Source organism: Eulemur rufifrons, chromosome 1, assembly GCF_041146395.1.
Source record: "Eulemur rufifrons isolate Redbay chromosome 1, OSU_ERuf_1, whole genome shotgun sequence".
Taxonomy (NCBI): domain Eukaryota; kingdom Metazoa; phylum Chordata; class Mammalia; order Primates; family Lemuridae; genus Eulemur; species Eulemur rufifrons.
The window spans coordinates 28,073,005-28,098,378 of record NC_090983.1 but is presented as its reverse complement, the minus strand read 5'-3'; the positions used below and the strand labels follow the sequence as shown (position 1 = coordinate 28,098,378).

Below are 25,374 nucleotides of genomic sequence, written 5' to 3'. Positions count from 1 at the left end.
AGATGTTTGGTAAAATTCACCAGGAAGCCATCTGGACCTAGAGTTTTCTTTGTGGGAAAGTTTTCCTTACTCATTTTTTAAAAAGGTAACTATAGGGCTATTCATATTAGTTGTTTCTTCTTATATAAGCTTTGGTAATTTGTGGCTTTTAAAAATGCATCCATTTCATCAGATCTGTGTTAATCTAGGATTCATTTTTTCCCCACTATTCATTTTTCCCCACTATTGAGGCAAGACCCTTCTTCATATTCTACCTCATGCCCCTGAATTGTGAAGTTTTCTACTCCAGCTGCTGGGAATAGGCACTATGCCTAGCCCTGTGTGGACTTCAGATACTGTTCCTTTCTACTTTTGCCTGGTTCTTTGCCAGGTCTTGAGTAATTTCCTGACACACTTGTGATCATCAGTACGTAACTGAATACGGATTCTCTGAGGCTATCAGAGAATTCTGTATTGCTCTCTCCTCTCTGGGTCTCTGCCCTGCAAACTCCATCTGCCTTGGCTTCCCTGGACATCCAGGACCACGTCCTTAAGTCAGGGACATCATGGGTTCTGTGTGTGGGTCCCCGTCCCTGTGCAGCTGCCTGGAAACTTTCTCCAGACAGTAAGCTGGGGCAGTTGCAGGACTCGCCTCATTTGTTCTCCGTCTCTGGGGAGTCACTGGCTTTGTTGGCTGATGTCTAATCAGTTGAATGCCTTTGTTTCATGTTTTGTCTATTTTTTAAAAATTGTTTCAGAGGGGATTACAAATCTGTTCCTTTTACTCCATTTTAACCAGATACGAAGTCTAATCCTTAAGTATAGAATATATATATATAGTTGTTATACTCAAAGAGTTTTTATTGTATTAATATATCATACGTCTCTAGTTCCATGAATTTAGTTCCATGAATTTAGTTTCTCCTCTTTTAAACATGTAAGCAACAACCCAGGTAAAAGAACTGAAAGTATTGAAAATTAAGAGAAAATGATCTTATATTTATAGAAGATCTAATAAACATATATTTCTTCATAGTTACCTTTAAAACGTCTAATAAAAATCAGGTACCCCGGCGTAGGCTAGGAGAAAAAACTTCCTCAAATAATTGCCAGTAAAAGATTTAATTTATTGTGAATCTATATTAATTTATTGTTCAGAAAATGTCTGATTTACAAGCAGATCTGATCCTTGTCTCTTTTATTTCTTCTCCTCAGTGCCAGATGAAAGCAAAGTTCATTCATTGGCTGGACACGAATCGGGTAAGATATTCCTTGTAACTGACTTTATTTTCCCTCTTCCTGGAAATCACTGGCTGCGTTTTAGTAGCAGTTGGAACCTGTTTCTATCCACTATTCACTGAAAGGCTTTCTAATTAATACATGAGATGTCTCTGACTTCCACAAAGATGAATTATTGCTTGGCTGTGTGTATGGTGGCATAATGTATGCTGACTCAAAATGTTTGAGAGGAAAGAATAAAGGTTTCCCAAAAAATAATTATAAAACCAAAAATCTTAAACCTATCTTCCAGCTGAACACTTAAAAAAAGTTGTAAATAAAACCCAGGAAAGTTTGAAATTCTTTCCCATGATGACTTTCACATTAAAGCGGCAGGACAAAGAATTCCAGGGTAAGAAAGATAAGGACATTTCTTTCTCCTCAAGAAAGAATAGAGTGGGCGCGTTGACTCACGCCTGTGATCCTAACACTCTGGGAGGCCGGGGTAGGAGGATTGCTTGAGCTCAGGAATTTGAGACCAGCCTGAGCAAGAGTGAGACCCCGTCTACTCAAAATAGAAAAATTAGCCGGGTGTCATGACACACGCCTGTAGTCCCAGCTACTAGGGAGGCTGAGGTGGGAGGATAGCTTGAGCCCAGGAGTTTGTGGTTGCTGTGAGCTACAGTGACGCCGCAGCACTCTACCTGGGATGACAAAGTGAGACTCTGTCTCAAAAGAAAGAAAGAATAATCTTTTTGCCTGTCATCAAAAAGGATTGTGTCAGAGATGACTGTATTATCTTTCTTTAGACTCATGAATGAACCCTCTCGAGGTTCCCTAGGAAGTCCCCAGGATAGCGAGGAAGTGTCCTCTCTCTTTTTCTGTTACACGCGAGGTACCTTCACTCCTAAAGCCAACCTGCAGTAGCCTGCCTTCTCCTTCATCATCATGTATTCACATTAGTTGAGAACATTTAAAGCTACTAAGTTAGTAAATAATTCAGAAATCCATTTCTTCTAAGTGTACGTTATTTTGGGGTAAAAATACCCATTTTACCCTTAGAATTGCCACTGCAAACAACAGAGGGTTACAGTTTGTTGGCATCCCTCTGTTTCTGAAACAAAGAAGTCCTTCCCGTCACCGAGCGTCTCCTGTGTTTATGTGCCAATTATGTTTTCAGCAGTACATGGCCTCGATGCCTCATTACCTCCATCATGTTCCGGGGCAAGATTATGATTTTTTTTTTTTCTTTTCTTCTTTCTCCAGATTCTCTAGTGATAGCAGCAGGGAAGGGCTGGTTCACAACTCTTAGATTTTCTTTCTTTTTTTTTTTTCCTATTCCTCCTAATAAAGAGTCTAAGAGGTTAGATCTCTGTGAGAGAAAAGATGTCTGTGGGCGTGATAAATTGCCGCATGCTGCTCGTTCCCATCTTCCGCTTCCGTTAAACTCTCCACCACTGGAAATATTTTTAGGAGCCTGAGAAGGAAGTTCTCATGACCAAGGAACCCCAAGGATAGCCTATGTTATTTTCATCTTAAATGAATCGTACTGCTTTTAGTTCTCTCACATACATTAATATCCAAAGATTAAAGCCTTTTTTTTTAATGCACTGAGAGAGGCTTCAAGGTAAAAAGTTGAAGTGATTTGATTTTTTAAGAATGTTTATCAATTTGGTTTTTGAAAATGAGCAAATAATAAGCTTTCTGGCTTTTTTCTGGGAAGTCAAATCTTGCTGTACTCTGAACTTAACAAATGACTGTTAGCGGCTAATTAAAAGTTATTGTCATTCTTTTTAAATGAGAACATGGTCAAGTTTAGTATTAATATATTGATATAATATTTTAGGTAAATTTGAATGATCTGTTTTTATGTAGTATAATATAAAAATATTAATAAAGAACTACTCAGTACAAAATCTGAAGTAATAACCTTCCAAAATTAAAAAATAAAAGTTAAAAATGGCAGAATTTTAAAGCTGTCAGACAGGTTCATTGTAAAATCCACATGGTGACTTCACTTTAGCTGGTAGATAGAAATAATTCCAGAAGTCTTTATATCACATCAACTGCACTGTGTAAATACATTTGATATTTTAAAGATTTCTGTTACTTAGGCCGGGCGCGGTGGCTCACGCCTGTAATCCTAGCACTCTGGGAGGCCGAGGCGGGTGGATCGCTCGAGGTCAGGAGTTCGAGACCAGCCTGAGCAAGACTGAGACCCCGTCTCTACTAAAAATAGAAAGACATTATATGGACAACTAAAATATATATATACAAAAAAATTAGCCAGGCATGGTGGCGCATGCCTGTAGTCCCAGCTACTCGGGAGGCTGAGGCAGTAGGATCGCTTAAGCCCAGGAGTTTGAGGTTGCTGTGAGCTAGGCTGATGCCACGGCACTCACTCTAGCCCGGGCAACAGAGTGAGACTCTGTCTCAAAAAAAAAAAAAAGATTTCTGTTACTGTTATTCCAACATTTACTATACTTTATATTTGTAAATACTTTTATATTCTATCACTACAGAATTGAGTTTTTCATTGGGCATCTGTGGAAATGCTGAAAAGCAACCAGAAACTTGGTAACTTTGGAGCAAAAGTGGCATACAATGAAGAGGGCCAGTCACCTGAAATTGTATATTCTAGAGTTATATTAAATGAGAGTGTCCTGTAAAACATTAGAGACATTTGTGAGAAAACACAGAGCAGCGTTCAAGAAAAATATGCAACTAAGGTTATAAATTTATACAATCCAAGAATATACCCTTCCCCAAGTTTATATTTCTTTTTTTTTAAATGAGTCTTGAATTATAATAATCCTCAAGAACTCATCCCTCACATCAAATGTCACTCCTCTATGTGTGTTGCATTTATGTAGAAGAATTTCTTATTGTTATTGTTGTCGCTGCTGCTAGTGGTGGTAGCAGTAGAGAATTAAAGGTCATCTTGATTTTGACAACCTCTGTCAGTTTCAAAATCATTTTAAAGATTCACCTAATATATAACTATAGTCAGAATCTGCTACAGGCAGTCTGTGCCCACTAAGCAAGTTGCCAGGTTGTATTTTAATTTATAAAATTCTGAGATTCATACTTGTCTCACCAGTGTTAAAAGGGATCACTCAACCTCTGTTTGTTGTAATATCCATTCTTCCCGAGATCCTTTCTTCAGAATGTTTAGGTAAAAACATAATTTTTTATGTGCTAGGAAGAAAGAGTCTCTCTCTCTCTTTAATTATACAAATGTGGGCAGCTTTTATACTATCCAAGACCAACAGGAAGTTAAATTAAATTGTGTGTGCTGACCTAACTCTGTCATCCATCCTCTTATTTGAGATGATATTAAATATTTTAATAAATTTATATGAGTTAAAATTTCTTCTGAGTCAGCTACTTAGTGTGTAAAGAGCCATTTCATGCCAAGTTCCATCTGTTGGTCTGGCTTGGGTACCTCCCAAATTTGTGACAAAAATTTTGGCACCCTTTGCTTGGCTTAATCTTTAAATGGTTGATTCCTTAGAGCTCAGATCAAGCCAAAAGCCCAGGTAAGATTCCCCTCACCCCTTTGGAATCACTCCAGTATTCTTGGGACTCCTCTAGTGACCCATTTCAGGGGCTTCCCCTGCCAGTACGTTGCATCTCATTATCCTGGCAAGGAAGACAGCAGGATGACTATACTGTTTCTAATCTTGTGAGGTCCTGCTCCACATATGAGAGGTGTTTATGTCTATGGAATGGTGAGACCTTCCTAGAGAACTTATAAATTATCTTTCATTTGTCTCCTTTAAGGAAAATCACAAGTTTCAGAGAGCATTGGAAAGCCAAAAATGTCTTTACCTGTTTCTCTATCTCACTAATTGAATTCTGACAAAATTAAAATCCTAGCAATGTATGAAGAAAAAAAAACCCAGAAAGGTGTATATTTTAAACAATAAAACCATTTTTTAAAATGACAAATCTTCTTAGGGAACATTAGAATCCAGAGAAAATGGCATCAAATTTGACATAGCTTGTATTATTATTATTAGGCTTTAATTTTGGTTATACTCAGAATCATAAAGTAATTCTGAGAAGAAATCCTTTCTTTTTTTTTTTCTATATACTGAGCCAATGAACTGACAATGAAACCAATAGTTTAATGCTCCTCTGCATTCAGACAGAACGGGCTTATAAATTTTACTTTTTTTTTTTTTTTTTTTTTTTTTTAGTATCATCATCTTCTTCTTTTTCTTTTTTGTTTTGATTTACTGCTTGGAACTGTTTTAATATGTATTGACTGTCTGCAGAGATCTTTGCTGACCCAGCTCTTTAAGATGATGCAGTACTGTAGAAAGCCGATGAGTTCTTCTTTATGAGCTCTGACATATTAATTAGCAAAATGGACTAAAAAGCTTTGCTATTTCTGTTTTAATTTCTTATATTCTCAAACACCTGTCTATATAGCTGTAAAACAGGCGAGTCTGTGAAAGTAATGGTTGGCAGTAAGTCCAGACCTTTTCTGAGACAAGTTTATCAATTAATGAGCAAGTACTCATTAAAAACCCAGGGGGATATCTCTGTGTGAGGTGTCTTGCAGCCACCAAGTATGGTTGATATCCTAACACTGTTTACTGATGAAGAAACTGAAGCTCAGGGCATGTGAATACTTGATGTCTCAACTGGTAACTAGTGGGGTTAGGATATGCACCTAGATCTTGTGTGGTAGAACGTATGCTTTGGGGCAATTCATGTTCCACCAGCGTGTATCTAATGCCTCACAGTCCCAGTAACTGAGAATATAGGAGAAGACACAGTCCTTATGTGACTGACACACATATATCAAGATATCCAATGAATCCCATACACCTTTTCTAGTCCCCGCCAGCTGATCAAGGAACAGAGTAGCTGTAATTTCTCCAACAAACTTCTGTCATTCAGTCACTATGAGAAGGGCACCTAATCTGTTTATGCTTGCCTTTGTTTCCTTGCGTGCATGTATGCATGCATATATGTGTGTGAATGTGTGGGCCAAGTAGAGAGATGTATGAGAGAGAAGATGTGCATGCGACGTGTATAAATTACAGCAAAGGTGCACGTGCATATGATGTATATCCTTATAGTCAAGGCTAAAAGTTTAATATGCGAGTCACTACTTTGGCAGAACTTTACATTCTGTTCTAAATGCAATGTGTATAAATTCCAAATCTAGTATGTTCAAATATGGCCTAAGAAATTTCTGGATCCTTGCAAAAGAATATAGCTTTTAAAAACATAAGGTGATTGGATAGTCACTTTAATATAACAGCAATGAGTTATTAAATGAGGTTTCATAAATTTTGTTGAGTCAGTATTCTATGCTTTTTAGAATATCAAAATTAAAATATGCATTTAAATTTTGGAACACAACCATGGTCATTTTTTATATTGGAGTCTTCTAATTGGTTTGCTCTCTTTGTGACTTTTTGTGGTTGTTGTTGATGAGAAACTAAAAGTTTAAAGTTAGTGGTTAGTGGACTTGAATTCTGTTTCTTCCCTCATCAATTGGTTAAGGTATTATAGCATGGTTATTCATTTGGATAAACATCTTTATTGGGAACTTTCTAAGTTTTTGTCATTTGTTATGTTGGATGAATATGGCTTGAGACACTTGAAGTGTGTACATTTCCCACATGCTCCAGCTTTAGTTTACATTTCCATGGGATTCAGGAAGTTATCATAAAAAATTTCATGATATGTTCAGGGTTCTTCCTATATAAACTTACTTGGGAAGAAACCTTGGTATTTCCTACATTGAAAAAAATTACTAAATAATGTGGTCTCTAAAATTCAATAAATCAAACTGAATTAGAAACAAATATCCAACTTTTTAATAAGATTTTTTACTGCTTATGTATAAATATTGAGAAGGTTTGGGTATCTCTGAAATTCATGGGAGTAAATAAAGAAACATCATATTTTTCCAAATCAAATTTCACAATAAATTATTTTAGTTCTACTCATGTTTATTAAATGCCCACTCTGTGGCAGATGTTGTGTTAAGTGCTAGAGATATGAAGTGAAATAAGATGTGTCCTCTGCCTTAGAAAAATTGTCTGTATTGTGGTAAGGGAGAAAGAATATAAATGCCTAATTCAATATTGGTTTGGTACCTTCATGCTAAAGAATTCCATGCAGAACTATTGCTTGGTTCTGCTTGGGCTTGGGGATGGATGTCGTGTTTCAGAATGGAAGTGCTTCCATAGCAGGAGCTGGAAGCTAAATATCAATAGAAGTTTGAGATACAGGAACAGTCAATGAGCTCACGTATTTCAGGCATATGGAAAGTTATGCAAACATGAAACATCATGGTGTATTCAAGAAACTTTAAGCAATTCAGTGTGGCAGAAGTACAAATGGAGAATGATAAGATACCAGGTTGAGCAAGTCCACTGAGGTTAGACCATGGGGGTCTCCTACCAAATGAAAGAGTATAATCTTATCCTACATCCTCAGAAAATCTAAACAAATTAAGGAAGAGTGGTCACTTTTATTTTCTAGTCATATCAATCTCTTGGCTGTGGGGACTTGAAGGGAGTCTCCCAAAAAAGCAAAGAAACTATTGTGATAGTCCAGATAAGAGATGATATGGGCATAAATTTAAGTTACTAGCAATAGAACTGGAAAGAAAAGTAAGAAATATTTAAGCAATAGAGCATTGAGGCTTTTTGTTGTTATTTTTCCTATTATTATTAAATTTAGTGGGTGAGTAAAAAAGAGGATCCAATTTGATTGTCATTGTATCAGTCAGCTATTGCTACAATTATGTTGCCTAATAAAAGCAACAGTAAACATTTACTTCTTGATCACATATTTTTAGGGGAACTGGGATTTGCTGAACTCAGCGTTTGCATTTAGCTCCAATCTACAAGTTAGGACCAGATTTTCTGCATGTGTCTTTTATCCTCCTTAACCAGTGGTTTCCTGAGGCATGTACCTTTGATAAGAATGAGAAGATGGAGACAGGGTAGATGGAGAGAAAAGCTGTAACCATGTGCCACTGCCCTCACGTAGTAAGTGAAGTGATGGAAAAAGCAGTAGGGGCAAGGCTACATGGGCACAGACGGAAGGGTGGCAGGCTGGCAGGAGCTGCGGAGGAGTAGGGACTGCCTGTGGGTGAAGTGAGAAAGAAGGAGGAAGTTGGGTCCCCACCCAACCCTGACCTGCATGATATGGATATGAGGGCTGCCAGGGAAGCAGAATTCTTAGAGGAGAGCTAGATGTCAATGAAGGCAAAAGAGTGGGGGGATTTTCAGAGACGAGGTTGAAAGTGAAAAATATATTGTCAACTGTGGAAGGAAAGTTGGACCTAATAAGGCCAGGTGGAGCAGTCTGGGGTGGAGGAGAAAGGTGGGACTGTGAGTCGCACTGGAAGATGTACAGATGGTGTGAGGCCACAGCACAGGAAGAACAGAAGACTGCATCTCCTATCTTGGAAGTGACGAGCATGGCAGTTGTGATGGGCCTGGTTTGTGCAGATGGCTGGCTCTGCGGTTGCCAAGAGAATTCGTCCCAACTCTTTTGGTGAATAGAGAAAAGGCTTGGTCCGGTTTAGACTCAATGGTAGCCTGGATGAATTATTTCTTGTAAAGGTCTCCTGTCTTCGATGAATATGAAGATCAAGAATTTGCAGGAGAAAATGATCCCAAGGTTACAGAAATTTGAGAAGGTACCTGATTTTCAATAGGTTAAGAATTTGAGAGGTGACTTCGGCTGGAGTGAGTTTCAGTAGACAGGAGAAGAAAAAACAAAAAACAGAATGAAGTGGCTTGAGGAGGAATGGAAAGTGGAAACCAGCTAGGATAATGTTTCCAGAAACCTAATAGTTAGAGATAGGGGAGAGAAATATATCTAGAGAAGATAAGAAAAGTTGTTCTTATTGTTCTATTTTATGTTATTAATGAGAAACACTAAACTGTGCTTATAGACTGAAAGATATTTGTCAGAGAAGGGAGAAACAGGAAAGGGGAAATTGTTAAAGGAATAGGATTAAGAATATAGATTTGTATTAATAGTAGTTGACATTGGAGAGGAAGAGCCTAGATTGTAGGGAGAGTGGTAGGGAATGCCTGTGTTACAGGTAAATTTGTAGGTAGAGGGGGTAAGAAATTACAGATGTTCATTAACATCTGAATTTTTTTGATGATATCAAGTCTGCACATGATGATACTATAGTGTTGGCCAACAGGCTGTCCAAGAAAATAAACACTATAGATAATACATAACCTGTTTTGGGATATGTTTAAGTCATTGAAACAAAATAGGAAGGAAAACTATAAAATATATACTTTACACACACTACACTCAAGGGTTGGATTACAGATGAGCTACAATTTTCCCCCACACTAAAATGTTTCTTATCTCTTGTAATTAGATTTCCAATTATCTACTTATGGTGGAATTATAGATGTTAGGGCTAAAATGAAGCATTATGTAATCTCTGGTAAAACCAGCTTATTTCAAAGAGTAGACTGAGGCCAAGATAGGGTAAGTGACCCTCACCAAAGGCCCAGCTGTTCAGCAGCAGAACTGAGGCTCAGGCCTGTTGACTTCTATGTCAGCAATCTCTTACTTTGTGAACATCATAGCTACCAGTTTTGCCTGTTTTAAGAACCTAAACTGTCATTAAAATCTTCAAAATTTCCCTAAACTCACCACAGATTATAGAAAGATAGGTTTATTTGGGACAGCACTAGTAATTTTTCCTTTAAACTTCTCCTGCTAAAACTCACCAGAATTGAATAGGCTTCTAAATACAAAATGTCTGTATTTTGCTGAAAATTTATACAGAGTTTGTACCAAAGTCTATTTATAGTTGCTATTCATTATACTTTTTACTTTTATTATGGTGTTATCTTTCTTTCTTCCTTTAAACATACAGGCACAGAAGAAATTATGTTATTCTGAGTTTTCATAGAATTTGTTGATATGGCATATTTTGGTACACATTTGTCCCCTTTGACCTTTTATATTGATATTTACATTATAAAAATAGCAAAACTCTTTATTATCCTCTCTCTCTCATTATTCATAATTTGACAGTTTGGAGATAAAGTTTACTATGCTCAAGTGGGCATTGGTTTAGAAAATTTATAGTTTCTAAAATTTGTTGAATTGTTTGAATAAGCAAAAAATAATTTTATAAGGAGAAGAGAATATTTCTATGACTGTGAAATTTTTCCAATGTGGTTGAACTTTCAAACTTCACTATCCATGGAGAATATGTGTCTTATATGTTTAGAAAACAATGGTTTGGGACTGACAATTCTAATAGTGCTTCTAAATGCCAGAGTGAACATCTATAGTAAAAAATGTTATTAAATGATTACATGATGGTTGATAGATACAAACTGAGCATTTGATATCAAAACTTTGCTGTAGGCTGAGCTATCTGCACCCAATGTGGATTAGCCTTGCAGCTGGAGAGGTGCAAGAGTAGGAGCCCCAAAAAGCAGCGAACCACTTAAAAATCATACTAAAATGCCATCAGCAATCAGAATATTATTATATGAATTTGAATTTACCATGGTTAAAAACAAATCATTTTGAAGTTCTGTTTGATTTTTTTCAATTCTGGGGAAGGGCACACTTATAACTTTGATTCAAATGGTAAAAAAAGCAATTTATGTAACCAAAATGTTTGTTACCCTGTAATATTCTGAAATTAAAAAAAAAAATCATTTCGAAAACATAGTAACTAAACATAGCCTATAATTTGAGCATCAGTTCTGCCCTTTTTCCTTTATATTTAGGCTCCATCAGTTAACTTTTTGCAATGAGAATATTCCAATAAAATCATTAAACTCTATACCTACTACCTTTAAATAATGGCAGCCCTTTATGAAAATTAGATTTGCAAAAGGATAGAAAGTTTTTCGGTTTGTATCTAATTATTTTAGAAAAATTTGCACTGAGATGGTGAATTTAAAAATCACTCTTCTAAAGGAAGATATGTGTAAATTAATTGTAGAGACCAAACAAGAAAACAAACAAACCTGAGACACTCTGATTCCAATGACCTGGAGAGAAGTTATAAGCTACCTACTTGTGAAACCTTCTATTTTAAACTTCTATGGAAAATCTAGTCTGCCAGTGTTCACTGAATGGCTCAGTGGTTTAAATCTTAAGTTTCCTCAACTAAAAATTAGCTAACATATAATATTGGAAGTACCAATTAAAAGCCCACCCTGGGAAATCTAAAGATGACCTCTTACATAGAATTCCCAACCTATGTTGAATAATATAAAATATATCAAAACTGAAATTTGATTTTTAAAATCTGATGAAGGTATGATATTACCAACTAATAGTGAGAAATATTTGAAAATGTATTGGTTTTGATAATATTGGTATAACTTTATATTAGGTGAGTTGTGTGTGTGTATACACACATGAGTTTCCTAAATGAGTTGAATGCTGTTTTGGGGGGGTGCGGGAGGGTGAGAGAAAGGGAAGCATTAAAAGCTGTATATTTCAAGAAGGATATTGCCTCCTTACAATACATTCATTTCTTCCTACATTTAGGCTCCATTAAGTTGCTAAATAACAATATCTTTAACAAGTCCTATCATGCCCTCTGTCACCTCGTTGTGACCTGCTTTTTTAGCCTCTATCACCCTCTTCCCCACCTCATCAGCCTCATCTGTCTACAGGTTCCCAACTTATGGCCACACAGTTTTGGTCTGACCATATTGTGCTTGTTCATGCCTCAGCCCCAACTGAACGCTTTCCAGGCCCTACCTCCCCGAGAAACCTTCCCCAGCTTCCTCAGGCAGAGGTCTCTTCTGGTGCCGAGTCTTGTTTGACTTCAGGTATCTCTCGGCTCTGTATACATTTTAAGTTCTCTCGCGCTTTCTTGCCTCAACTCATACTTCTGCTCCAGAGCCCTTCAACCCTCGTAAGGGGGAAGGGGGAAATAGCGCAGTTTTTTTCTAGTCTCACACTTTCAACATGGAATACCAGCACAGCACAGAACACTTCACCTCTAGTAACAAAATGTGTGGGGTTTTTTCTCCCTCCCCCACACTGACCAGTTCTCCAGCTGACTGCAATTGGGTGTCATATAATTCAGTTCAATTCTAACACTGTCTACCTGGAGATGGAGTGAGATCCCACAGGTCAAGGGCACAGTTCCACAAGACTGTCCCCACTTCAGATGCCAGTTGCAAGTCTCAGGTTGTGACCTGTACTTCTTACCAACCAGCTATAATTGGGGTTCCCTTGACTCCCTCTTTGGGTCCAATTGATTTTCTAGAGCAGTTCACAGAATTCAGGGAAATACTTGACTTAAGCTTACCCATTTATTATAAAGGACATTACAAAGGATATTGATGAACAACCAGATGGAAGAGATGCATAGGACAAGGTATGTGGGGAGGGTCCGTGCCCTCTCTGGGCATACCACCCTTCAGGCATCTCCTTGCTTTCAGCAATCCAGAAGCTCTCCAAACCCTGTCCATTTGGGATATTATGGAGGCTTTATTGAGTAGGTGAGATTGATGACATCATTGGCCATTGGTGATCAACTCAACTTTCAGCCCCTTAAAGTTCTAACCCTCTAATCACTTGGTTGACTTCCCTGGGGAGCCAGCCCCACCCCCCATACTGAGGCTATTCCCTCAGCCTTGAGTCCTCTCATTAGCATGCACAAAGATACATCATCTCGAGATTCCAAGGGTTTTAGGAGCTGAGTGTCAGGAAATGAGAAGAAGACCAAATATATATTTCTTGTTTTATATCACAGCCCCTAAGATCCCTCTCAGGCTGTTTTTTCAATCTCTTTTGATCAGTAGTCATGACTCCCTTATACCAATAATATTCCTGAGGCCCACTTTTTTTCATACAGTAAGAACACCCTGTTATCTACTGTATTAAGGGATAGCAATGATAACTCATGTATTAAGCCAGTATTAATTGAATAGCCACCTATGTCAGACTCTGTGCCAGGTACTACAAATACAAAGTTGTATAGAGTATGGATTCTGCCCCTGAAGTTCTCACAGTTTAGCAGCAACCACAGGAGTGCCAACAGAAAAATACCATGCATTTGTCTATAAATGCAAATGCATAGAAAAAGTAACAGTGGTTACTTTTATTGAGAGGAGGAAGATTAGGGTTGGGGACTTGGAGGTCAAGGGGACCTTCTGCTTTTTGTGTAGCATTTGAATGTTTACATCGAGACTATTTAATGTACTAATTAGATAATTTATAGATTAAAAAACATTTTAAACATAAAGCATCACATGGTGAATCTAGTAACAAATGTTGTATACATGGGAGGATTTACCATAAGGATTGGCACAGATTATGTGTAGAAAGAAGGACCACAAGAAAAGGGGTAGCTTCTAGTTTCTGGGAAGGAGATGAAAGGCGGAATCCCTGGGTCATACTGGGCATCTATTTGGAGAAGTATTTCAGAAGAAAAAGGAATGGAGAAAGGCTTAACCATGAGACCCTTCATTTATGAGTTGCTGGAAAAAGAGCCATAATGAAAAACGTACTTAGGAATATTAAACCCCCTGTCAATTTTTGGTATCCTAGAGGGCAGGAACTTAGTCTTGTAATTTATTTAATAAGGCACCTATGTGATGCCATGTACAAAAAGGTTCTTTTTTTAGAGGTTCATGATGCCCAACTATATCCAATAAAAGCAGACTTATAATAAGAGGGCTAATGAAAAATATGTAAAAATGAAAGCAAATTAGTTTTTACAGCCTGGATTACTTTTCCTTGCTAAAATAAGCAAATGCAAATTCATTCCCACTCTACTGATAATTAGAAAGCACACACCCACACAAAACAACTTAAAAATTCCACCCCATCAAAACAGAACAAAGCCATTCAAAGTTACCTTTTGAACAAAAACCCTTTTATTAACCAGTCAATTAAAAAAATGTGGATAACTTTTTTTAACTGGGAAAACCAAACCAAAAAATAAATAAAGCCAGTAGTTTTAGTTTTGTAAAATACCATGATATGCCATAAGTGAGTTGTAAGAAATATTGGCATCAAACTAGAGATGGAGGCATTTTACTTGATGTACTAACAGGTCTTGGAGAAAATGCTACTGTTGGTTGATTTGGTCTCTGGTGGCTCGTGACCCATTTTAAGTGGTTATATGGGCAAACATTTTTTATTTAAAAAAATTATGTATTTATATTAATGTGTATTAATACAATACTGGTTTTCCATTTACAGTACTGCTACATGTTTCTTGTAAATAAAACTTTTTTTTCAAGACAGTCTCACTCTGTCGCCCCAGCTAGAGTGTAGCCATGTCATCATAGCTCACAGCAAACTCAAACTCCTGGGCTCAAGCCATCCTCCTGCCTCAGCCTCCTGAGTAGCTGGAACTATAAGCACACGCTACCATGCCTGGCTAATTTTTCTGTATTTTTTAGAGATGAGGTCTCACTCTTGCTCAGGCTGGTCTTGAACTCCTGCCCTCAAGTGATCCTTCTGCTTTGACCTCCCAGAATGCTAGGATTACAGGTGTGCGCCACTGTACTTGGCCAAATAAAACTTTTATGTAACAAATATGAGTTATTTTAAAGAAAAATGTAAAGAAATAACAGTATAAAATGCTATGTGAACATGGCAAAAAATTATGAGGTGGTAACGCAACTCAAAGTGTGAGGAACACTGATCAGTTCTATAAGTTTCCACCAGCATTCCCATAGTTTCTATCATCATGTTTCTTTGCAAAGTTCAGAGAATCTTAGTTTGAGAAATGTGTCTCCACTCTGAGACCTTCAGGATATGGAATGCTGACCCCACATTCTGGCCCCATTTCCTGTTTGTAGTCAAATGTCTTCGATTATGGTTAAACACTGGCTTTTTCAGTGAAACAAATGTCTGAAGCTTCACCTGTTCCTTACTATGGATTTCTCAGTCAAGTCTAACTTGAGTTATATTTTCAAATACATTCCCCCAACAGGCCATTTCAATGGAGAAGGAAATGTAGCAGATGCAATGGTATACCTCCATGTGGGCCTGGGTAGTCTTACCAGATGCACAGGCAGCCTTGACTTTCCACTTTCTTAAGCCCTCACACTAATCCCGCAGGAAATCAGGTTGATCCCATGGGAATACATTCAAAAGCTTTACTTCCCACCCTTACCCAAGCCACTGTTGCCTGGAGAATGGCAGTAGTCTATTCTCCTAACTGGCCCATCCTCTTCTACACTCTCTATAGTTCCATTCTCCAAAGGGAGCTTTGGAAAACGTGGATCAAATCATGTCCCTCAAATGCTTAAAATCCTGTGATGGCTTCCCATTATTCCTGAAAAATAATCCAGATTTCTTACCATGGTCCACAAAGCCAAGCCTCATCTGCCCAGCCTATCTCTCTAGCCTTGTCCTTGTTTCCTCCATCTCCTTCAGGACACTTGGCCAGTGTTGCCTGTTTTCTGTCTCTTAAACATGCCAGCTGTTGTCTCTCCAGGCTCCTTACCACATGCATTCTGGCTGCTCAGAATGATCTCCCCTCCCACTTCATGTGTCTGATTCCCTCTGATTCAGTTCTCAGGTCAAATGTTCTTTCTTCAAAGATACTTTCCCTGACCACCCCATCTAAAATAGCAAACAAGAAGCCAGTTGCTCTCTTTATTTTCTTATAGCACTTATCACAGTCTATTGTAAATATATGTGAGTGTTTACATAGGTATTTAAATATATCCCCTACTGTGTAAGTCTTCTGCCTCCAGAATGTGAGCTCCACAAGGGAGGAGACCTTGTTCCCCTAGTGTTTGGCACACAGGCATCCTTGATTCAGTATTTGCTAAGCCTTATTTCTTGATATGTCTTTTTGCATATTTTTACTTTCAAACTTTTCATGTTTTTATGCTTTATCTGTTTGTCTTGTACTAGCTAATAGCTGGATTTTGTTTTAATGTTCAGTCTGACAATCTGAATTATCACCGGGGTTTAACACATTTACATTTATTGTGATTACTGACATATTTAGATTTATGTTTATCATTTTATATTTGGACCACTTTTTGATGATTTTCTTTCTTGTCATTGTAGGATGAATTGCTTTTTTAATTCCATTTTTTTCTTATACTAATTTGATGATTATATACTATATTTTATCGTGCATATTTAAGAAGACCTAAAATTAGTCCATACTTAATCCTTCTCCCAAACAATACAAGGAACTGAGATCACTTTAGCTTTCCTTACTTCTTTCCAATTTTTATACTATTTTCCATTTTGTTTTCTTTCTTATTTTTTGATCCCACAAATTATATATTAATTTTTATGTTTTATGCATTCAACATTTGTTCAAACATACCTAAGTATTTACCAGTTTCTTTTCTTACGATTTTTCTTTGCATCTCAGACCTTCCCTCTGGAGTCTTTTCACTTCTTCCCAAGAATTATGCCCTTCAGACATTCTTTTAATGATACCCTATTGATTACACTGTTTCATTTCTCTGAAAATGTCTTTTTCATGACAACTAGTTTGTTGAGTATATAATGTTGGGCTCACAGCACTTTGAAGATGTTGTTCTACTGTCTTATGACTTTTACTGTGAAAAGTCAGCCATCAGACTAATTGGCATCTCTTTATCTTTGATCTGTCTTTTCTCTCCAGATACTCTTACATGCTTTTTGTCTTTGTGAGCTTCCACTACAGTCTAGTTTTGTTGCAGATTTTTTATATTATCCTTTTTGGTCTCCTATGGCCATATATTAATGTTTTCATCATTTCTGGGATATTATATCTGTTAATGTGCCTTTTGCCCATTCTGTCTTCCCCCTGTGGAACCCTTACTATGTTAGTAAGACTATTTAGTAGATATGTTAGATGGTGCTTTTTCAGCCATGTCTGTTAAACTCTCTTTCATATTTGTTTCCTTGACTCTGCACTCTGTTCTGAGTACAGGGTGAGTATTCCTTATCTGAAATTCTTGAGACTAGAAGTATTTTGGATTTCAAATTTTTCTAGATATTGGTATATTTGCATATACATAATGAGATATTTTGGGGATGGGACCTGAGTCTAAACAAAAAAAATTCACTTAAGTTTATATATACCTTATCCACATAGACTGAAAGTAATTTTATACAATATTTTTAATAATTTTGTTCATGAAACAAAGTTTGTGTATATTAAACCATCAGAAAGGAAAGGTGTTCTCTTAGCTACCCATGTGGACAATCTGTGGTTGTTTGTCATCATCATAATTCCTGACTCTAAATTTATATGCCACCAACAAATAATCATTTTCTTACACTTATTCACACATAAATAAATAACAGTAAAAAATATGACATGTCAATACAGTGAAAAATAATTCATTCAGGGTAACTAAGCAGCACAGTGACATCACCAGAATACCTGGATCACTAGTTAAATAACAGCAAAAGCAAGCAAAGGCATATGAGGGAATTTTCCACTTGTAGCATCATGTCAGTGCTCAAAAAGTTTTAAATTTGGGGGCATTTTGGACTTCAGATTTTTGGAATAGAGATGCTCAACTTGCACTAATTTTTGCAGACTTATCTTCTAGCACCAATTCAGTATCTAAATCTCTTCCATGTTTCTGCTGACTCTAATTCCTGATGATTTTTTCTTTATGCATTTGGCAATTTCTGTTTGGGAGGTTATATATGGTTAACTTTAATGCATGAGAATCCTGTGGATCCTGATTTGCCTGTTCTTTTCCTCAGAAAGGATTTAAATTTGCTGCTTCTCAGGTACTAACCTGGGATCACTTTCATGTAATTTCTTGGCTGACAGTTTAATTGATTGGGAGAAAATAAATTTGATTTAATACCTCTAAGAAGTCAGTCTTCTGGTTGTGAATTCTCAAAGGAATATTAATATTAATCTCAGTGATTATTATTTTTTTATTGTTGTTTTTCGTATCTAGAGCCAGAGACAAGACAGATTTTCTTGGACTGACTTTGCTTAAGGAAGCATATTTCGGGGATGGGGTTTTCATCCCACTCTTCTACTAAGGTTGTAGGTTTTTTGCAGGTCACTGCTTTAACTCTCCTACTTTTGACTTTGACTCCCTGATCCTCCAAGATACCACCATTGCATCAGCCCCCGCCGCCAGGCTCCAGATTCCCAGTATCAGCATTTACCTGAAAGGTAATCTCAAATTCCAAGTCTGATTACCTACCATCATTCACTCATGGTTTTTCACTTGTTTGTTTTCTGTTTGTTGAAGGGCTTTTCCTAGGGATTTTCCTTTATTTCCTATGAACAAATCAATGCATTTACATGTATATTTATTGTAATTTATCCAGGATCTATTTATATTTTATCATCAGGATTTTGACAATGATATATTATTGGAAGCACAAGTCTAGAGTCCAATAATTGTTTGGTAAATTAAAGAATGAATGAATGATTATAAAAGGCTGAATTCAAATAAACCATTGGGCTTAATGCAGGTTACAGCACACATGAAGCCAGACATGGTTGTATTTCACTGAATTTGAATCATTTTTGACAAGACAAACCAACTTAAAATGCTCCTTAGAAATACATGGAAAGCCATATGACATAGGAACAAAGTGGGAGATGATGTCCATAATATGCTGAGAAAGTTTGAAATGGAAAATTCCCTTCAGTAAGAAACCACATAATAAAAAGTTCTAGTTATATATGTAGTTACAAGCTATGGTTTATTACTCTGTCTAGAGATTCTTATAATGATTCATTGTTATAGGAGGAAATAAAATAGGGTTCACAGAGGAGCTTTTATCAGATTATAATGTGCCCTGTCGTAAAATGGGGAAGAAGAGGCTTATCTAGCTATTTGTCGCCACTGCCCATATGGACCATGGATCAGATACTGATTTAGAATTCCTTTTGAACCCCTGGAATGCTCTTCTGAGTGAATTTCTTGCCATTACCACTCTCAAATAGTAGTGCATGAGAAGGCTATTTAATAAGTCCTTTAGGTACTTAAAGCAAATCAAAACCAGTCCTGTTTCTTTTGACAAAAGCTGTCCTCTCATATGTTCTTCTTTTTGCACCAAATGATCATTGGTTTTGTCATCTTTCTGAAATCTAGAAATCCCATAACTTTTGCAGAATTTTTGTGTAATATACCAGTCATGCATGACTCACGTTACCATAGAGTAGGTGGTATGATTGGCTGAGGGAATGACAAGAGAATTTGGATGAAGACAGCTCATAGTCATATTACTGAAGAGCTGCCTTTGCTGTTGGAATCAACAAGAGTTAGGGAAACCCCGTTATTTCTCTAGGATACTACCTTAGTCAGCTTTGGTAAAACAGATAATGTGCCAGTTGCCTATTGTGGCTGAAGAAATCAGTAGGCTTTTATTTTTCTTCTTTTCTCGGCACCTCTTTATCCTTTGTTTCTATGAATTAGAATTGCCGGGCATCGTGTCCAGGACTGGCATTGTACGCACAATACCCTTGGCTCTAAGGAGGTCGTGAATTTGGATCATTTCCCAGATTATACATCTGCCCCTCTAGCTTGCATTTCAGAGCATATGGCAGTGGCAGAGGGGGCAGATTAGAAACCATCTCTGCGTTGCTTCCAAAGCATAAGAAAGAAGAAACACCTTTTTAAACGGCCATAAAGTTGTCACTTGAATGTTAAAAGAAACTATTTTCCTGTGAATTGTCTTTGGTGAGTTAGAATGCATTGCATCCATTGCAGTCACAGAAGCCACACTAAGTACTATGTAGTTGAAGGCACAACAGGAAAAATCCTGACCTCTGTTTTTAAGGAACTCACATCATCTGAAATGACTACAGCAACACCTGCAAGGAGGGACAACTTGGTATGATCCATTTATTGCTTTATATTGTATTCATTTCTCAGTGCTGACAAATAATTTTCCTTACAAATTGTATTTCTGTGTGCAAATGCTTACTGGAGCCATCAATTCCTTTCAGAGAATATCAGCCATTAGGGCTTCTTCTGAAATGCAGGCATTTAAAAGTCTGGAAACTAAGCATAGGATGCTACCAAAAGGCAACATAGGGCCAGGGTGAGGCCCAGGGTACTGCTGTGAAGGTAATTCCTTATGAATCTGGAGAAATATCAAGAGTAAGAAGAGGTGAAGGAGAAGAGGTGGATATTAGAGGAAAAGGTGTATCATGCCCTTTCCTAAGCTTGTTTTGGATCTACATCCCCACTATTTTTTTCAGAGCCTTGTTCAATCAAGTAATTGTTCTTTCTCTTCTCTCTTCATGTTCTTCCTCTTCATTGGCTCCTTCCTTTAATCCAAGGAGGGATAATCAAAATGAAAAATTGCTGGTGGGGCAGAAACAGTGGGAGTATATAGAAGTGGGGAAGAACATAAGCAGGGGAGGACTAAGCAAAAGCAGTGGATGATATAGTAAGTGCAGACAGGAACTGTGTCCTGGAAGTTCTGTTTTCCTTGCTAAAGAGTTTCACTTCATCATTTAAATATCATCTTAAAATGAAAATCAGACCTATGTCATTTCCATTCTTAGAAACTTTCAACGTGAAACAAGTAGATATCTATATGCAAAAAAAAAAAAAAAATTAAAAAGAACTTCCATCTATACCTTATACCATATAAGAAATTAATTCAGAATGGTTCACAGATCTAAATCTAAGAGCTAAGATTATAAAACTTCTCAAAAACAAATAGATGAAATTTTAGTTACAGTGGATTAAGCAGAACTTCTTAGAACACAAAAACCATGAAGCACACACACACACAAATCAACAAATTGGGCTTATCAAAATTAAAAATGTTTACTCTTAAAAGTTACTGTTGAAAGCCAAGTGCAGTAGCACATGCCTGTAATCCCAGCTACTTAGGAGGCTGAGGCAGGAGAATCCTTGAGCATGAGAGTTTGAGCCCAGCCTGAGCAGCATAGTAAGAATCATCCTGTAAAAGAAAGAAAAAAAATATTTTTAAAAACATACTGTTGAGAAAATGGAAAGGTGAGTCACAGACTGAAAATATTTCAAAACCACATATCCAACAAAGGTTCTATGTATAAAATACATAAAAGTTCTGAACTCAAGGGTGCATCAATATTTAAGGATAAGCAAAGAGCCAGGTAGACTACTAAATTATTTTAGATAAGGAGTAATGAGAGGTTGAAGAAGATTGTTAGACTAGGATAGAAACGATAAATGTATTATGAAAAATGTTGCAGAGACAGGTAGATAGGACTTGACAGTTTCTTCTATTTGGGGACAATAGACCCAAAGATAACCTGAGACTTTTAGGCTTGAAGATCAGAAGAAAGGTGGTGGGTGACTTTAATAGAAAAAAAGAACCATGAAGAAAAGCCAAGTTGTGAGGATGAGGCATTTGAAAATATGAGTCTGGAACTCCAGAGAGATCAGTCAAGGTTAGCAGTATGGATTTAGAAGTCATCTGCACAGAGGTGATAGTTGAATCTCGGATTTGTCCACAAGATTGCACAGATTAAATTAAGTAATAATTCTTTAAAGGAGTTAGCAGCCATTAATTTATTTGGTTAACTAAAAGCCTAAGATGAAGGCAAAGGCAGTTACTAGAGTTAATGATCAATCTCATTTTTGCTATTATCATGTTCACTGGTTTGAAACAACTAGAATTTTTCTCTGAAAATTAGCCCCTATGTGGAAATACAAAGTTTCTAGCAGTTGCAAATTGGATACCAAGTTAAATCAATTTATATATTTATACTCATAGGGGATCTTAAATACACAAATGAGATCTTTGTTCAAGTTTTTAATTATTAGTGGGATACGGGTGCATAGAAGTCATGCAATGAAGTTTGCACTGAGTTTGTGAATACAATCTTATGTTTTCTTTTAAAATGCAATTATATGCTTGTTTATCATATTAGTTGTCTATTTTAATCAACTCACAAAAGTCAGCTTATATACATATTTCCACTTAGTAAAAATAAATGTTGAATAAATGATAATATGTTCTCTTTAAGGTAGTTAGTGATATAACTATACTGTTTTCTCTTTTTCTCCAGTTTTCATCTTCAGATTAGTAGATGAATTTTCTTACTATTTGAAAGTACTTTTTTTACATACATACATATAAGTTACAGGTTTGCAAAGAGTGACTTCATTCTATCTACTGTAAACAGATAATTCATTTTACATATATATAAGACCATAAATTTTAGTTTGCATACTCCTTATGCTTACTTTTGTTGGCATTAATGCTGACGCTTTCACAAAAATTACTTTAAGCTTTGCTGTCCTCAGAACAACCAGGAAGAAACATCAACAGTGAAACTGAATGGAGGTAGCACCAATAGCTTAATAAATTAATAAATTTACTTAATAAATTATTAATTATTAATACTTAATAAATTAATACTTCAGTGTTTTAGGCACTGACTAGCTGGTTCTCTACTATCAGTCTCAGTGTTGTGGACATAGAGTTCATCACATTGTTGTGTGTAAGATATGCTTGCAATAGCCTTAGACAAAGCAAAGCCTTCCAAGAAAAAAGCATAAAATGTCTATTCATACATGGCCTTTGGGGAAGATTGGAGTGGTATGTACACAAGAGGCACTTTCAAGATGGAAGATCTGAGAATCAAGCTCTAAATGTTAGTAACAATCTGGGATATTTACTTTTGAAATTAATGTAAAGGGCTCTGCAGCTTCTTTTTCTTCCTTGCGTTTTTGATGTGCTGATGTAATTTTGACATCGGTTCTCTAGCTACAAATGGAATAATTTCTGATACATGTGGATGAAGGTGAAATCTCAGGTACTTTTTTATTTTCAACTTTCAATATTGCTGCTAATATATTGAGACTTCACTGAAGAGATGTTCAATGTAATATAGTTATTTTGATGTCACTTTTAATTGTTTTATTTTCAAAAAGGAGAAAAAATCTTTTCTTAGAAAATGTTAGTAAAAAGGGAGATATTTTTATTTTTTAAATTAATATTCAGTGCTCTTTTCAATATTTGATATTAATTACAGTAGGTGCAAGTCACATGCTAGCACAGCAAAGTTAAAAGATTACTCAAATCTTGGGAGTTTTCAGAAGTGAATTCTATCAGATACATATTTTTAAAATTAAACAGACTATCAAACAGAGCTTAGGAATCCTCTGTTCATTCAGATTTTTTTTTATCATTTTAGGGCTTTGCTGTGATATAAAATGTAAATCTTGAGAGAAGGGCTTTTGATTTTTATTAAAAGCAAATTTCACATCCTATAAGGCATCAATCAGAAAGCTCATTAGGTACATCATACTAAAAAGTTAAAATGTTTCTCATACTGAGATTATCCCACTATATCCTTGAAAATACATAGCTTCTTATCAGAATATGCTTTGCCTTTTAGACTTCCATTTCAAGTTAGAAAAAGTAATTTTTGACTAAGTGTCTATTGATTTAATGTCTTGCAGACTCAACAAATAGAGTTTATCCAAGACTAAAATGCAGTTATCTCTAGAATAAATTTTGGCAGCTGAAATGGAATTTGGCTACTGTTTAATTGGACACAGAAAAATCACTGAATTTAGAAAAAGAAGTAAAGTGAACACTGTTTGATTTAATTCAAGATGTAGCAATATTTTAAGGAGACATAATAATCAGATGGCAACTCAATATAATAAATAAACTAAAATGAATTCAGTTTTCTAGCTCCTAACTCCATGCAAACATTATGGGTCAAAAACATAATTATCCAAGTCTTAATTGGAGTCATAGCAACTTGTTGCTTGATAATTTCTCTGTAGGCACATGTGCTAACATACAGTACTGAGATAGAGTTACTGAGAAGTACTTAGCTTAGTGCCCAAAACAGTGTAAGTACTCAGTCAGTAGTAGCTATTACTAGAGTTTTTGTTGCTATTTTCTGTTCCATCCTTGTGTCTCTCTTCACCTTTCTGCCTTATTTCATTCACTCTGACTAATTTCAAGAAACATATTTTGGCTTTACTGTATTTGAACTACTGATTCTATTGTTTTGTCAGTAAGATGGTTCTTTTCAATATTTGGTTCCTTTTTCAGCCTTCCTTGAGAAAATAAAAAGAGATGGGAAAAGGTGGTGTTCTCTTTGCTGACTCATCTTGGACCTGTAGTTTTCAGAGTCAGGTTGAAGGAATATAAGTGATTTTCAATGAGACATGGCACTTTTCAGGCTTGTTAGTGAATTGCCCTCACAGTCAGGGTTGTTAAAAGTATTTTCAACAAAAAGAATCTTATCCACAATCTTAATGGCACTAAAGAAGAAGAAAGGTATGCCTCTCACAAAATTTAGAATATCTGCAGTTATTTTTCCAGAGTTTTGCTTTGGGTTTTTTTTTTTTTTTCCCTAAAACCCAAGCTAGTCTACCCATTGTGAAACTTTACAAATGCATTCCTTGGATTTATTTTCAAAGAGGAGAAATCATTCTAAACTCCCCTTTTTCCTTATTTTTCTTTTCTATCCCTAATGCTATTTCTCCTTCTTAGCCAACACTGGTAACAGACTCGTTTAACGTTGACATACTTTTACAAATTATGACATAAAAGAGTGATTCTTGACTTCTTGCTGTGTCCTGATATTATGTGAGGTACTGTGAGGATCCAAAAAATTAAAAGGTCTAGTGTTTACAGAGGGTAAAACTTATGCATATGAAATAATTAAGAACAAGTGATTTATAAACATGAAACTCTGAAATAAAAAATGCCAGATTGTGTGACACAGACAACAGGGCAACAGGGCTTAGAGACGGGCGAGATCAGCGTGGGCTGTATTCATCAAGGAAGGATTTGGCTGGTGCTTTGGAAGGATTGGTTGGATTTGGATCACTATAGAGGAGAGGGAAAGGCACCCCAGGCAGCAGGGAGAGCAAAAGCAAGCTCAGAAGCAGAAATGTCATGCAAATGTCATGGTATGCCCTAATTTTAATGATTCCACAGTCCTGTGCGGTGACTTTGATCTCATTGTAATTTATATCAGCAGCAAAGGATTCCAGTTTAGTAGCTGGCTTCATTTGGAGAGAAGGGAGATAAAAGAGGGAATATTGAATAAATACATTCAGCAAATAATTATAGCACATAAAAAATAGAAAATTTTAGTTTCTAGCTATTTTCAGCATGTTATTCAGTCTGGGGCTTGGTTGTAAGAAGACAAAATTCTTAGGGCATCATAAAGAACCTCACACATTTAAGATAACTAACCTAATCTCCAAACCAGAGGAAGGATGTTTTTCTTAATACTGTAATAAAAGAGGC

General features: G+C 36.4%; 1 protein-coding gene across 4 annotated transcripts in view; it reads left to right on the top strand.

Moving 5' to 3' along the window:
• The window catches only part of PARD3B (par-3 family cell polarity regulator beta), a 957,311-nt gene that overhangs the window by 621,827 nt on the left and 310,110 nt on the right, over positions 1-25,374 (top strand). For all 4 annotated transcript variants that reach the window (XM_069468028.1, XM_069468036.1, XM_069468042.1 and 1 more), the window contains one exon: positions 1,195-1,239. In XM_069468028.1, coding sequence (XP_069324129.1) covers positions 1,195-1,239 — 45 coding nt within the window. The remainder of the gene's footprint in view (positions 1-1,194; positions 1,240-25,374) is intronic.